At 35.5% G+C, this 16,800-nt stretch overlaps 1 protein-coding gene across 8 annotated transcripts in view; it reads left to right on the plus strand.

Moving 5' to 3' along the window:
- The window catches only part of Mical (Molecule interacting with CasL), a 32,447-nt gene that overhangs the window by 9,386 nt on the left and 6,261 nt on the right, over positions 1–16,800 (plus strand). For 2 of the 8 annotated variants that reach the window (XM_085206768.1, XM_085206765.1), the window contains exons 10-24: positions 72–245; positions 653–826; positions 1,101–1,237; positions 1,312–1,381; positions 1,514–2,796; positions 3,290–3,553; positions 3,967–4,098; positions 4,186–4,263; positions 4,881–5,035; positions 5,416–5,652; positions 6,242–6,402; positions 11,483–11,589; positions 12,934–15,081; positions 15,446–15,511; positions 16,642–16,765. In XM_085206768.1, the coding sequence (XP_085062894.1) occupies positions 72–245; positions 653–826; positions 1,101–1,237; positions 1,312–1,381; positions 1,514–2,796; positions 3,290–3,553; positions 3,967–4,098; positions 4,186–4,263; positions 4,881–5,035; positions 5,416–5,652; positions 6,242–6,402; positions 11,483–11,589; positions 12,934–15,081; positions 15,446–15,511; positions 16,642–16,765 (5,310 nt within the window). Of the gene's footprint in view, positions 1–71; positions 246–652; positions 827–1,100; positions 1,238–1,311; positions 1,382–1,513; positions 2,797–3,289; positions 3,554–3,966; positions 4,099–4,185; positions 4,264–4,880; positions 5,036–5,415; positions 5,653–6,241; positions 6,403–11,482; positions 11,590–12,933; positions 15,082–15,445; positions 15,559–16,641; positions 16,766–16,800 lie in introns of those variants that run through there. The other 6 variants (XM_085206769.1, XM_085206766.1, XM_085206771.1 and 3 more) reach the window with 4 other exon arrangements.

The following is a 16,800-nucleotide window of genomic DNA, read 5'->3' on the forward strand; positions in this document are numbered from 1 at the left end:
TTGGCACAAGCATCACGACTGGCCTCTAATAATTATTAAAAAAACGTTATGTATATTGTGTCCTACGACAGCTCAAACCACACCAGAGAATCTCCACCGCGACTTCGGCGCGTACACTCTGGAGCCGGGCACGCGCTACCCGACCCTGAACCGCGCGGCCGTCACGCCCCACCGTGTCACATCTTTCTACGACTCGGACGAGCCTTTGCCTCTGGACGCGCCTCTAACTAAGAAACGACGAAGAGGTTTTTATTGTTTTTCTTTTGGTCGTTTTTTTTCTTCTTCATACTTTATCCCTTCATGCGATATGACATTGTGTGCATGGTAGGTACAGAGTACTTAATGATATGAGCTATACAATTATCGAGTACACAATAATTATTTACCTGTTGAAAGGTTTCACTAATATTATTTATATATTGTATAGATTTCTTATATACTACAGTAATATAAGAACTTTTCATCTGGTTTTTGTCGTCGGTACGTTCTGTATTCTTTGTATTCTTTAGATCGAGTCATTAAAATAAAAGTGTTATATTTTGTTGTATCTAGCTATTTTGTTGTATACCAAGATTTATTAAAAGAGAAAAATAATTATAAATGGTCTATAGCGTCGTTACTTTTTATATATCATTGATATTATTTATTTTAGAGCCAGAAATATCGGAAGAAGCGCTCATCGCGTGGGTAGGGCACTCCGAGCCTGGTCTTAGAGCGGCTACGGGACCAGCCGCGCTATCTGAACTACTCAAGAGATATAGACCAGATTTGTTACCTCCTGAGACCTCACCTAGGACCGTTTATCAAATATTGCAACAGGAGTTCGGTAATATTAATACTTTGTTTAGTATTGGAGATTTTTTTTTCATTTTAACATTTATCAATTTCTTTATTGATTTCACATTCTAAATATATTCTATTTACAATGTAAAGAAGTGAACGCTGCCGTGTTTGTCATAGGAAACCAAGAAATTGAAACTTTTTAAATACAAAATTTTCTCTCAATTAAGAGCCGCGACCATGACGTATACATTTACACCAACTGTGTTTTGTATTCTTTTATAAAAGAAGGCGAATTATATGTAATATTTTTCTTATAGGCATAGCGCCGGTAGCAGCAAATGGACCCACGCGTGATATACCTGAAGCAAAATTACGTTCATATCTATTGCGCGTGTATTATGCTTTTAAAGGTGAAGTGCCTCATATTAATCACAAATCTGAAATATTTGATCAGGTAATAGAAATTTTATATCCTAAATTATGGTATTTTTTTATATAAGTATACTTATAATTATTATTTACTTTCAGATCAAGCAAAGTCAGCAAACAGAAAAGAGTATGAGACACATAAACGATCACTCAGTTTCTGTTTATGCAAGTGAGTATTCATTACATTGAATAAGGTACCTATATATTATATTATTTGAGGCTAATCCTAATTAAAGTAGAGATTATTATGAATAATTTAAAAGTAAAAACAAATATAATTCTGGATATGATTTGGTTTTAGACGCTGCAGATGCTGACAAATCACATTCGAGCCACAGAAAAAAACGTCGTTCCGTTCGCACACAACAAGTAAGTAACGATTCCGCTGAATATATACGAAAAAAGATAGGAAAATTAGATCTTAACGATATTACACAGTTAGCTCGACTTATTGAAGGCCACGACGCTATCTCAAATGATGGACAACACGCCGATAAACAAAGGGAGTTACAAGAACAAATAATTACTTTGTTAGACCCCGAAGACTCTCCAGATCCTGCTATGATAAGAGATTCTTTAACCCAACTTCTACTAGGTACAACAAAAACTATAATCAAGGGAAAAAATAACAATGAGGACAAAGCGAAAGTGGCGAGTTTCTTTCATGTTGATCAAATTAACAAGAAATCTACTAAAACAAATCGTAAGCTGAAAGGTTTAGATGCGGATACGATAAAGATAATTGATTTCTCAGACATATTTGACAATTCCGAAGACACTGACGTCACTTTGGTAGGTAATACTTCAAACAAAAAAAATAAATCAAGATCCCCATCGACGGGTAGCGGTAAGCATGACAAAATGGTTCGTTCTTCTTCGACGGAAACACCATCTCTACCAACGAGGAGGTTGTCGGAAGTGATTGATTTACAGAGAAAGAGATTCTCGCAGAGTCCAGAAGTGACGCTCTACGGTAGATCTAATTCGATAGGTTCTACCGAAGCTGCATATAATACTAAGCGTATCGCACAACTATTCGAGGGTCACACGCGTCACACACCGAGCCCCGAGTCAGTTTCAGTGCGTACAAGGTTAGCCGATAATCCCGAAATGGCATTACGTTGGCAACGCATGGCGAACATTATAGAAGGGAAGAGGTGCGACACTCCAAGCCCAGATCGGTCAAAGCTACGTGATTCAATCGGAAATCCGGAACTCGCTCTACGCAGGCAACGCGTTGCTGATCTAATGGATGGTGTGTCCAAACAGCGACGAAGCCCAGAACACTCGACGCAAAGACGGAATTCCGGTGATATGGCATTTAGAATGCAACGAGTATCTGATATGATGAAGAAGAAAACTGCCGAAGCCAAACGACCTAAAAACTTCGGCAGACGGAAAGCGGCCCGCGAAATTATGAAGCAACGATTTGAGAAAAGCTTACAAATGCTAGCTGGTGAGCCTCGGTTGGAGGTGACTCCTTCAGCGGATTTAGAGAACGATTACGGGCTGCAGCAGTACCGTGCCAGTGCCCCGCTATTCGACGAGCGCGTTAAGAAGCTAGAGCGCAAATTGCAGCACTACGTGAGCGGCTTGTGCTTGTGTGTGCACATTGCATGGAAACTAACAATACTTTTATATGTATCTACGAGTGTGGGTGATGGCAGGCCTGCCAGGTCCCTGCCTGCGATATATCACGTTGCACTGTTGTTAATACATATTACCTATACACTCAATGAAATATACGTTTTCTGATAAAAATAAATATACAGAAATATATCTGAAATCGTTTTATATTGAAAAAATATATTCAATCTAATACTTACCGTGTGTGCATGATTAGCAATAACTCACTTGAGTGTCACCAATTTCTATATTGATAAATTCTTATTTTATGAAAAAAGATTCAATAATTAAATTAATTTCTACACACTAACCCGTGTTATGTTTTCCTTTTTCTTATAATTACAAATTTCAATACAAAGTTTTGATTTGCGATATTGTACTTAATTTTGTGTAGTGCTACTTAAACTAGTATTATATTGCATATAATTTAATTGTTATCGTTAATATACAGGAAGAGGGCAGAATCGTCGGTAGTGCCGGTCGCAACGTAGGGGGCGGGGCTCGCGTGGCGCGCCTTGCCGCTGAACTGGCGAACACTAACACTCCTTCAGTAGCCCCGAAAGCTTCGAAACCTAAGGATTTAATGAGATCAGTGGGGAAAATAGAACGAGATGATTGGAATGTGAAGGAGATCGAACGAAAAATCATGGAAAATAAACTAGGACGTCCCGAGCCTAAGACTGCAGAGAAGGTGCCCAAATGGGATCGTGAGCAAGTTAGTTATATTTTATTGAATTATGTATCCCCTAATAATGGTCACGAAAAGTTAAATATTACAATTAAAAATGATAATTATATAAAATAAATCATACAGCTTTTGCCCACTTAACAATTTTAAATTTATTGTCAAAAGAAATATATATGCATATGTTTATTAAAATCTAGTTAATTAAAGTTTTTTTTTGTGAATGTTGTTTATCTGTTAAATTTAAAGTTACTAAAAATTGATCACAGAATATTCTAGTGACTAGTTGCCGGATTAGAGTGATTCAAAGTCGATAACAGGCTATCTTTTCCATAAATGAGGAGCAATAACTATCAGTGGGCGATCACACTCTGATCCCTATCTCATTATATAGTTATTGGTGATGCAGTGTAATTTGTAACATATGGTTTTTGTCTCTACAGTTCTTAGGCCGTCAGCGTAGGCTCAAAGAAGGCGATTCGAACGAAGAAAAGTGGGGTGAAATAGACGAAACTCTTCACAAATACGATCAAAAATTTAGAGATTCTGGAAGACCTGTTCATGGAACCAAAAAGGTCAAGTTTAGATTATTCTTCTTTAGGTTTTATTTATATGTCTTAAAAATATGCTTATAAGTAACATTTTTTTAATGTATTATACAGGTAGCTAATTTAGCAACGAAATTTGTTAAAAAAGAAGAACCGAACGAAGAAACTGATAAAGCAACCTCTAAAGAGGAGGTAAGTTACAATTTACATAGCTATGCTAATAATATGATATATTTATTTTTTCAAATAGTGTCTATTGAACTTTTAAATATGATATTAGATTATAAAAGAGTAGTCAAAATGCCCATTTCTTTGCCATCTTAAATATATAAACACGACACTAAGAGAATTGAAAACAATTTATACCCCTGAACATGGATCGAACTCAACTATTGTGCTTAAAGTGGGACGGATACCACTGAGTAACAATAGTATTAATAAATAATAATAGTTATTATTTTAAAATGTTGTATACGACAAAACGACTTAAATTGTGTGATAATCGCACAAGCAAACTAATATTAAACACATATTCAATAATTAAATTTAAGGAACTAAAGAAACATTTTCAAAAACTGTGACAGAGAAATTAATACAATATTAAAAAAATTATACATATAATAACCAAAACAACAATATTGTGAATATGATAATAGTGTATATATATGTATGCGGACAGTTGAAAGCTCACGTAGAAGTAAAGCTACTCTCTCTATTCAATTTAATAGATGATATGAGGAACGGAGGAATCATCAGTCAATACAAGTAGCTTTAATGATTATTCTCTAACAAGTATTTATATGTTAAAGTACAAAAAGCCGTGGCGCGGTCCGTCGTCGGCGGGCATGCAGTGCGCGGCGTGCGGCACGCGCGTGTTTGCGGCGGAGGGCGTGACGGCTGACGGGCTGCACTTGCACCGCGCGTGCTTCCGGTGCGCTGTCTGTAAGGCCGTATTGAGGCCCGGGTGGGTATTTTAATTTCTTTTTTGGTTTCATGCTGTGTTCCGTAGATAGTAGAGTAAGCAAGAGATAAGATAGTAAGTTCCACATTTTCCACTCAATTTGGAGATATTCGTCATTCAATGCATTCAGGCATGATGAAATCATGCTGATAACTGTCGCCTTTGTTTTGTTTATTATTTTTTTTGGCTCGATTTTATGTATACCTTTAAACGGAAGACCGAAGAAAAACAATCTAAATTTAATAATAAAAAAGCAATTCAATTAAAACTTACTTCTAAAGATACTTACTATACGACCTGCTCGATTATAAGGTACAATAATAATTCTTTTACATGAAAATATATTACTCTTTTTTATATTTATTTGTTATTTTCATATGTAGGAGCTACACAATGGAGCGTTACGGCAGTAAATTAGTGTGTCTCCGTCACCCCGGCGTCTCAGTGCCAGATGCGATAGTGTCCAGTTCCTTGGTCCCGGTCCGCTCTGACGCACCTCCGCCAACTCCTGAGAGAATCAGCCTCGAGCTATCGGATGGAGGTGCGAGAGAAATTGACGAGGACGAATGGACTGATAGAAACTTCTTAGCTTCGGAGACTTCATGTGCTGGTGGACTTAGGTATGTCTGCTTGTTTTCAAATTCAAATTCAAAATATTCTTTATTCAAATAAACTTATTATAAGCACTTTTGAATCGTCGAATGAACATATGAACAAAAAGCTACCACCGGTTTGGAAGGCAGTTCTGCTGAGAAGAGCCGGCAAGAAACTCAACAATATTATGTGTTTTAGTTCTGCTGATTATAGCTGTGTTGTTAATGTGTTATGAATAATGACGTTACCATAAAGATTTTCTTTTGAGTTTTTATAGTTTGAATTACAGATTATTAAGTAGACAGATTAAGAAATTATATTTTAAAAGGAACTGCTTTTGCTATGGATTCTGTGGTAACTTTCTGTAGGGCCGACAATACTGAAGCTTCTTTGTATTTTGATAATTCAAAATACCTAGTCATGGCCTAATTTAATAAAATATATTTTCGATTTTATTTTGAGGAACCGTTTGAGTTGTATTCATGTGTGTTTATGTTCCATGATTTTGATACGGTTTTCAAAAAACACTTATTACTCTTTTAGTGAAGGTATTGATATTTTAATCGACTTCAAAAAACGGAGGTCCTGAGTTTAACTTAAAATGATATTGCCCAGTGACGAAGAAGAATCCAGCTCAGATGAATACACGGACGCCGGTGACAGCGACAACGAAGCGGAACATTCGCCAGAACCGGCCATCAGTGAGCCAAGACCTACACATTCTCATCTTTATTTCTCTGATGATTCTTTCGGCTATGATGATTATTCTGATGATGGTAAGTTGCAGCTAATAATATAAAATATGCAATAAAAGAGTTGAATATTAAGTCTCATCTCATTAGCATCACCCGATGCTATAGCTCACAAGGGCGCTCGTTCACGGTATAGGCTCTAATAAAAATCAGTTGCAATTGAGTTTAAGCCTCTTCGATTGTATGATCTTATACCGTTACGATTAAAACCATCAATCCAGGTTTTATTCGACCTAAGCTCTTTGTAAGCTTTTTTGTGCTTCCTGTTAGCTTTAGATGTTTGTGGATAGATATAATTGTTTTTTATATATTTGCTTGCTAATGTGTAAAGAGCTGCGAGTTTGTTTTTCATTACTCGGGTTTTATACTTTGTTTTTTGTTTGAAGCTCTTGTCTTCTTTTCAGTAAGGATAAAGTTTGTTCTGACATAATTTTTGATTTGATACCGACTATTATGTGAGTGCTTCGCGCGGCATGTCAGCTTTTAGTGATGATTTTCACTAAGTTATCATAATATGTTTGTATTGTAATATTGTATACACGGATCTTTTTGTAAGTCTAGAGGATAATGAGATTTGTAACACACTAAACACTTTATATTTTATTATTTCTTCTTCGTTTTTTAAGGCTGCTCGTTTTTTATATTGACTTCTACTCTCCTTTAAGTATTGTAGCATTATTGTTGCACTAACTCTTCGATCAATTATACCCTAGATGAAGGATTACAGTCTAAAAAACGGCAAAAAATGCGAGCACGGAGAACTGTGTTCTTATTCGATTTTAGTATGGTCCAACCTCAGCCAACGTGCGGACGTGCCGAAATGCATCAGTGTGCCTTATAAACAATCATCGATCAGTATTAAAGTCAAAGTCAAAGTCAAAGTCAAAATATCTTTATTCCATAAAAATGCTTAACATTCACTTGGACATGTCATAAAAGATAAAAAAATGCAAAACAAAATAACCAAAAAAAAAATGTGCAATTTTGACTTCAAAAAAGCCCGTTCAAATGGTTGAGCTCATGAGAAGATACAGGCAAAGAAACTCATGGCCACTCTTTTTAAATGCCAACATTTGTTATAGATCACAATTAACAATTTTAACTTAGAAATAGAGCAACTCATTTCCAAACATCTTTATCGCGAACATAATCTTTAACAGAGTAATAAGCTTTTTGGCAGAGCCTGTGCTTTACCACTTTTTTAAATTTGTTCAGTGATAAATTAACCACGTCGTTTGGAAGTTTGTTATAAAAGTGTATACTTTGACCTACGAATGAGTGAGACACTTTATGGAGCCTAGAGAAGGGCACAGCAAGCTTATTTCTATTTCTTAAATTATATTGATGGAGGTCCCTGTTTTTATTAAATTTATTAATATTCTTATGCACATATACTAAGTTGTCGTAAATATATTGGGAGTGTAGTGTGAGGATGTTAAAGTCTTTGAATTTATTCCTTAGTGACTCCCGTGGACCCATTTTATAGACTGCTCGGACGTAGGAGTTATTCTGGTTGGCTCCATAAATAAATTAAGTAAATTGTGTGACTTAAAAAGACTTAATAAATTAAAGGTGGGACTTAAACTTTCCAAAATATTAACATTAAAGTCCCCACACACTAACAAAGGCTTACCCGACTTGGTAAGTTTGCTTAAGGCCTCATCCATTACTTCTAAAAATAAATTTAAATTGGCAGAGGGAGGTCTGTATACACATATAACAATGAATTGCTCTAATTGAACACACGCTAATTCGATAGAACATTCTACAGAAAGGGACACAATATCTTTCCGTTCCTTGAACTTAAGGTTCTTGTTTAATATTATAAGAGACCCCCCGTGTATTGTGTTGATTCTGCAGAATGAGCTTCCTACCCGGTGGTTTCTGAAATTAAACATGAGCTGGTTCACCTTTAACCAATGTTCAGTAATACACAAAATACTAATTTCCTCCGAGTTCATGAATAATTCCAGCTCTAGATGCTTGCCCCCCGTCAAGCAACAGATGTTCTGATGAACTAATCTAATGGACTTAACATTTTTATTATTATTTTTGCATGGATATTGTGATGATGTGCAATGTGCGTTATTATTGTAATTTAATTGTAAAGCTGGCTGGATCAAATTTTTGGAATTTAATAATAAATTAGAGCTAGAGGTTTCTACCTCTGTTGTCTTAGAAATTAATTTAAATGTTGAGAAATGTCAACAGAGTGTAAATTATTAGACATAATGTCAGAATAAATTGGAATGTCAGTCTGCTCAATAGAAGCAGTTGAAGTAGTAGCCAAGTTCTTGGCTGATAAGTCAAAATAATAGGATAGCACAGAAGCTATCTGTCTCTTAAACCTATGACCAAAATAATATTTACTTTGAGTCAGAAATAAAGTTTTACTAACTATTTTGTTAGTGTCAATTAAATGTAATTTGTCATTATATGTGCTTATGGTGTGCAGAGTAGAGTTTAGCTTATATCTGTAATTATTTTCCGCTTCTGGCTGATTTTTACAATAAGGAAATGTAAACAAAATTATTTTACTTATATCTAAGTTTAATAATGACTCACAATAGTAATTTAACTGTTGTTTGTTTAAATTTCCCCTATTACTTGAATAATAAGTGTGACAAGTTTGTCACACTTATTAAATTTATAACTTAAACTTCTTTGCATGAGAACTTCAAAGGATGCTGACGGATAACAAAAACTAACAGCTGACTGTCCCGGTAAACAAGAATTCAAAATTGAACCCATATTCCTTCCAATATCATCACTAAATAAAACTATGTTTTGTGCATTAACTAATGAACTAGGTTCATGAATTGATGCACCAAATGACTGCTGTGACCTGAACCTACTACTACTATTATTATGAAGGCTGTCACACAAGGGGTCGGTCAAGGGGACACACACCGGAGTACTTGCAGGCGATTGCTGTGATGAACGGGCACAATCACAAGAGTGATTGTTGATTAAAGAATCAAAACGTTCAGTATTATTTGTGGACAGTGTAATAAGATTGTCCATCGCCTTGGAATACTCTTGTATTTCGTTCAATGAATTGACATACTTTTTATTGAGTATATCAAGGGAGTCTTTTAAATAATTAATTTCACTTTGTAGTGCTTGTGTATCAGCTTCATAATTTAACCTACACTTATCTAGTTTTTTTGTGCACATTTCTAAATCATCATATAGTTCCAATTTGTCCTTACTTAATTTTGCACACTTGGACATATAACTATGTTGTTTTACTAATTTTTTAGTTTTGACAATAAACTTATTGATTTTTATGTATTTTTTTAGTTTGTTTCTACTGCAGTGAGGCAGACTTGATCCTTTTTTAAGATTGAATAATGATGTGTCATTCTTGGTGAGATCAATAATTGAGTGACTATGTCTGTCCAACACAGGAGAAACCAACTGCGGGGCACTCTCAACTAACTCATTATACAAGCTAATATTATGTAACACGGTAGCATTCTGAGCATCCTCCTGTAACTTAGTAATGAGTGTGTGAGCCTCTCGCAGCTCCTGCTCCAAGGTAGTTATCCTAATAAGGGCCTGCTCATATTCATTGCTGCACCGGTCAAACTTATCTACTAAATCTTTGAGAGTATCCCGTTCCTTTACAATTGTTGTTAATTCTATGTGTATAGCAGTCATTTCTTTCTTAAGCCTAGTGTTATTGTCTAATAACTGTAAAAGTTCTATTTCATTATCTTGCCTTTCACACTGTAATTGGGCACACAAATCCTTAGTGTTTTTTAATTCTTGTAAAGTCAGTTGGAGTTTGGACTCCTCCTGACGAGATAGTGCTCTGCGAGTCATCATTTTGAGTAAAGTATTTTTTGAGTAACGTTAAGGATTTGGATTATATGCAAATAACGGGTAGTTTATGCACGACGGAAAATTAAGCTTTAACTACTAATTTACGCAAGTAAACCACAATTAAATCAACGTTATATGGTTTCTATAGCACCTAATAATTAAAAACAATGATAAAAACGCGTACTTACAGTAAAATATACTTAAATATTATGCCGGCACACTACCAGTCACTTACACAAAGAACACTTTACAATTCACAATAATATCTATTTAAAACATAAAAACTATTATAATTACGTAAGTAACACTATTTGCTTAATTAAATTTAGCAATTATTGTGGAAATGGGCTTCAAATTGAATTAAATTACATTAAATTAAAATTCTCAGTCGGAATCAGCTGTTAGCACCGGGGTTGCCAGAAGCGAAAAAAAAAAAAAAAATCATTAAACAATTAAATACAAATATTTCACCATTTGGCCAATATTTGTGACGAATATTGGTTGGTCTGGATTAAAACACGCATGGAGTGGATGTAATAATTTTGATAATTGTTTAATCTTTTTTTTTCTTATAGGTTTCCTATTGACCTTTTTTTCTATGCACAATGGATATCTTTTGTCGCCCAGGATATGACATATTGTCAATGAAGCTCTTTCTTTGACTTCTATGTTCTATTTTATATCAAGGAATTTAACCCTCTGCGACTGATGTGATTTAGTTTTTACAATTATACTGACGCGATATCATTTTAATTTGATTATCATTTAAATTTTTCGATTATGATGAGAGAAAAAACTTTTTGTTAGGTTTTGACTATTCTTTAGAAGCAACATTTTATATTTGTATTTTTAATATTAGCATAAATATATATATGTAAATTATATTAATATCTAAAATAACAAAAATAATAAATAATACAAAAACTAAATAATAAATATATATTTATATTTTAAATATATATTTATCATTTCAATATATATTATATTATTTAATTATATTACATAGACTTTATACAAGTAAAAGATTTCTTATAGTAAAGAGGACTAGAAAAGCCTTACGTGCGTTGTTAAAAAGTTATACTCGTACCCACCTAGTAAACAACTATGCACAGTATTGTCCACGAATCGCCGTCGCCCTGAATTAGGATTTCCTAAGTTTTTGAACTAGGTTCACTTCAAAATAAACAAAAGTAAGAAAAGAAATCAAATTACGCAGCCGTCCATAGATAACTTCAATGTTCTATACCGTACTATTAAAACATACATCCATTTCCAGGTGCAGAATCATCGGGCAACGAGTCCTGTTCTCGTATGCGGGCAGCGCGCGAAGCTCGACGCCGTGAAGTGCCCGTAGACGCGCGACCACCGACCGACAGCAGCGAGGTACAAAGCTGCGTCGTCGCATAGTACACATGTTGGACAATGGCCGTTGGGAGGTGCGCTGACGCTCTCTACCGCCGCCGTACTTTTCGTTTACTCATCTCATTTTGTCTTTATTATTAGTTTATTTTTATTTATTTACTATATATGTTTTATGGCAGTTTCTGTACATTACGTTGCATGTTAGTAGAGGGGGGAGGCAGGGTAAGTTTAGTGATATTTTTAAAAATAATATATTAAAATTTCGGAACTGAACTAAGGACGATTGACTGACGTCACACTAGATCTGGAATAGATAGTGTCACGAATGTGCCCAGCTGTGACCAGGAAGGGGCAAGAGATAAATAAATGACAGAATTCGTGTGACGTAATTTATAGACGGCCCCTTATATAATATATATATGTGCATGCATTTAGTGTATTAGAAATACTATATAAATATTTATCACACAAATTTTAAAACACTATAATGCAATATTATCTTGTAGAGATTTCTCGATTATTTTGTCCTAATTAACTAAAAGTATTACATGTTATTTTTTGTTGGGTTCACTACTTTACTGTGATTTTTTCATACTATAAATCTATTTTCATACTATAACTATTTTAATTTATTTGTTTGTTTTATTTATAGCTAATACTATGGAGGAATTAGAATTCTTAGATTAAAACATATATATTTTTTTATTATTTGAAAATAAATAGTGAAGTATAAAAAATTATATTAAAAAAAAAAACTCTTGCGTACATTCAAATTCAAATTCAAAATATTCTTTATTCAAATAGACTACTTGTTGTATTTAAAAGCAAATATTAGAATACATTTGATACGAGCAATATCGTACTAATTCATTTTGATTATAACATTGTCTTAAGTTAGTAAAAATCGACATTAAAATGGAAGCATGTACCACATAAATACATATCGCAGTTAACACAGGCGGCGGAGAGAGGTAAGAGTGTTATGCCCACACTAACTTCCGTTTTAATACATTTTAGTTGTTGCTGTTTTCGCTTATTATAAATATTAATTATTTAATAGGCAAATAAATATTTGTTTCTGTTTTTTTTTATTTAGAAACTAGAAAACTAATTTTATTAACTACAAATTTTATGTCGATGTTGTGTGTGATATTGACTAACTATTAATATTATTTTTATTATATGTTAGGGTTAGAACTTTTAAAAGAAAAAAATATTGTACGCGGTAAGTTAGTGTGTGGTTCGTGCGTGCGCACCTTCCGTTTGTAAACTTAAGTTTTCTTATGTTAAAAAAGTCAGAACTATTAAATTAATATGTTAATTTTAAATAAACAAATATAATAAGCTAGTGCTCTACATGTACAGGTGGAGTCGGAGGAGGAAAGTGAGAGTAGTGATGAGGAAGTATCATCAGCGACAGAAGTGTCAACTGACAGCGAATTTGCAAGAGAGGAATGTACTCCAGCTTGCCCCACCTCCCCGCCTGCCATCTTAGTGACTGAGGCCACACCCCCCGCTCCCCCGCCCCATGCACCCCCCGAGTATCCCCTTAGTAGAACACGATCAGCCGGCGGTCTAGCCACCAAGAGAGCATTAGAACTAAAGAGAAAATATCTTCTTGGTGAACCTTCACCGCCGTCCGTCAGAAAGTCAGACTCGACGTCACAACTAGACACGAAGTTAGAAGCCTTCCGATCTAATATTACGGAAATACAGAAACTATTGAACCCAGCACCCGCTCAACCTCAAAAACCCATTGTTACCTTCCAAATTACAGAGGAAAATAAATTTCAACCGATGCCAGATATCATTAAAAATCTATGCAGTGATGCACCCGTAGACTTGTTAACTAAAGGAGATTCACCACTTTGCAAAAGTGATTGGCGAGAGCCCATAAAGGAAGAAAAAAAGGAGCCGGATATAGAATTGGATTCCCTTTCAGAGGAGGACTCGTCGCACACTGAAACAATACCCAATAAGCCTGTGCCCAGAGTGGAAGTTCACGACGAGGGCGGCGAACTGATACAGTTAGATAGTTTAACTATTATAAGTAATGGTCTAGATGACAATGACGAAAAGGCTTCAGGTACGGCTACAACGACAGGCCCTACTGTGCTGGCAGCGGACTCTGAGTCTTCAGAATCTTGTAGGGACGCCACCACCTTAGCTTTAACTGAAACGGAATTGTCCGATTGGGCAGCAGAGAGTGCTGTATTAGACGATTTCGAAGACAGAGACGATAGAAAGAGAAGCAAAAATCCTAGAAGCCTTAGTGGACCGAAATTGGTGCATGAAACGAAAAATATATCTGCAATAGCATCTCATGTCTGTGGGAGAACCAGCCCTGAACCAATTGTTTTTTCAAATGCTTTAGAACACTTCGAGTTTGCAGATGAAGGTGATCAAGATCCTTTTATAGAAACTCCTACAACTCCTAGAAATGAAGGTTTTATGGAATTAATGGACAACGACTATGATCCTTATTTTCCCACCAACGATAGATCTATGAATTTTATTGAAAGAACTTTTTCAGAAACTACTACGAGGCCTAATGAAGTGGTCCAAGCAGAAGATGAAAAACCAAGCGATTTATCTGATGTAATAAAGTTTATTGACGATCAAGATTCTAAAACAGAAAGTGTTTCAAAAGGCGAAAGCAAAAAATCTGTGTCTCATGTCGAAACGCCACAAAATGATGTTCTTGATAAATCTAATACAAGCAGCGATCGAAAAGAAGATTCTCTAATAAAAGTTTCAGAACTCAGCAGTATGGATTTCGATGCTGACATAGATCTAAAACGGGAATCTACGAGTGTATCCGACACATCACCACCGTTAGAAGATGAAAATGAGAGTAAACTTGATAAAATAGATGACGACAAATTAGAAAATGAAACATCATTAGAAGATATTTCTCCTCCTTTAGCTTCTGAAAAATCTAAGTCACAAAGTAGTTTAACTTATAGCAATTTAAATAAGCCTATATCATTTACGAATTCTTGCAGTATTAGACTATACGCACCGGCTATTTGTAGATCAGCCAGTGAGACATTCAATAGACCGAACATTCCGCTGTCGGTGTCCGTACCTCAAAATACAGACTTCAGTACTTATCATTTCAGTTCTGATTCCGTTTCCACAACGAGCCGCTCTTCTAGACGTGATACTATTGAAAAAGTGCATGAAATAAAAAAAGAACGTGAGGAACAGACTGAAGTAGTGCGGCGTTTAGTACTGGAGAGGCTCGGTAGTAACGGGCAGCGGGCTAACAAGAAGTGCCCTCGTAGAAGCAGGCCGTCCCCGCTGAGCGCCGTGCCCCCGCCGGTGCCACCGCCTCCCGTGTCGCCCCCCGTACCCCCGCTGCCACCCCCGTCGCCGCCGCCGCCGCCCCTCGCCGCTCTGCCCGTCGCGCCCTCTTTCTCCGACCCCGACCTCACGCACGGGAGGAGACGGAAAGGTATTATGAGGAGCATTTCAAATTACTTCAACAGACGATTGGGACCCCGACAAAAGGTAATTTTATGTTATACTAATAGCCATAGCATTTCCAAAGCATTTAAAATCCATTATTATACAATAAATGCAATATATACGAAACGAATGTGCACAAACAGTATGAAAAATAACATCTCATCTGAAACACGCAAAGTCGCATTGCATTTTACATGAATGTGTTTGTCATACTTTGCTAAAGGAAGGCCCTTAGTTGTGCTGACATAAAGTTTACATGAGTACATAAAATTGTGAATATTGTAAATAATGGTGGTTGTGAAATTTGGGGTGGGTGTCCATATTTGGCCCATTATATAGATCGCTTAGGTCACATATATTCACATTAAGGACACCCAGAGTAGACTAAAACTAGTTAAATTTTCAGTGTGTCTCGGAGCCGGACCTGACGACGCACGTAAGCAAAGCATATCAAATACAGTATCGTGAACTCGTGAGTCGCATGCTGTGTCCATCTCTCTCGCACATCATCCGCTAACTGTACGTTGTCTTGTCTCGCTCAGTCACACCGTTACACCGTTACGAGTTACGACTCCGCTTCTTCCTTCTGCATTGGATCATAGTTTTAGTATTTTGAATCTGTGACTGAGTTCACACTGTTACACCGTGACGACTTATGACCTATCCTGCATATACTCTCTGCATTGGACAGTTGACAGTTACACCGTTACGACTCTCGACGTACCTTCCACTTGTATCGTTTATATTCGTATCATTGAATCTGTGACATATCTTCCGATCCTCCTTGTCTTTCCAAAATTAAAATGATTTTATTCGAATATGAAAAAAAAATTCAATTTACCTTTTAAATTAATTGGTCACAAACAACTCATCATTAAACCGATCATTTTGACAGTATATTTTATTTTCATGAAAGTCACTATTTATGATATTTCATATAACTGCAGATTTTATAGATTTTCGCATTTTTTTAAGTCATCCAGATCCAATGTAAGTTATGATGTTGCTCGTTGTCTTTGCTTTCTCTCGGTAAGGGCAAGTCTGAACGATGGATTTTTGTCTTTATATATTGTATTAGCTTTTTATTTTACCTTTCAGTATCTTGTTTGCTAAATGATATGCGCGCTATTGATTTTTCTGCATGTTTGAATGGCTTTGTTATTTATTCTACGAAAAATGTAAAGCTTTATCGTCTATGGATGACTATTTCTTCTATTATCTATCTTTTTAATTTATTTGTTATTTAAAAATAAATGCTATAAATTTTCTGTGCTAAAGTTATGTGATATTAGTTTCGATTACCGAGTGCAGTACTGATTTAATATTTTACAAGATAGATCAGCATTTTTCTATCTATGTTTTTATGTGTATAATAATTTACTATTCTTACTTTGTTGAAATTACGAACTTAGTTGATTGTAACAAAAACTTTTGGGAAAATTATTTGACTAATTTAAACAATTATTTTCACAAAGAAATTCTCCTACATTGTATTAAGCATGTAAAGTAGATCTGGTAATTATTTGAGTTAGTGAATGCCAAAGTCTTTATAGATATAAGTTTTAACATACTTAAACTACAAACGATTGTATTATGTAACAGGAGCGGCGTCAAGGCTGTCACGACCACAAGTCCACAGGTGCTTTGCAAGACGCGCCTCCTGTACCGCCACCGCCCGCCATTTATACTCCACCTAATATATCTACACCATTGCGATCGAGACCAGGTAGTGTAGAATAGATTTTTTTAAATGAAATTATG

This window comes from Heliconius melpomene, chromosome 21 (assembly GCF_056956725.1).
Source record: "Heliconius melpomene rosina isolate 202511_hmr_F chromosome 21, ASM5695672v1, whole genome shotgun sequence".
NCBI lineage: Eukaryota > Metazoa > Arthropoda > Insecta > Lepidoptera > Nymphalidae > Heliconius > Heliconius melpomene.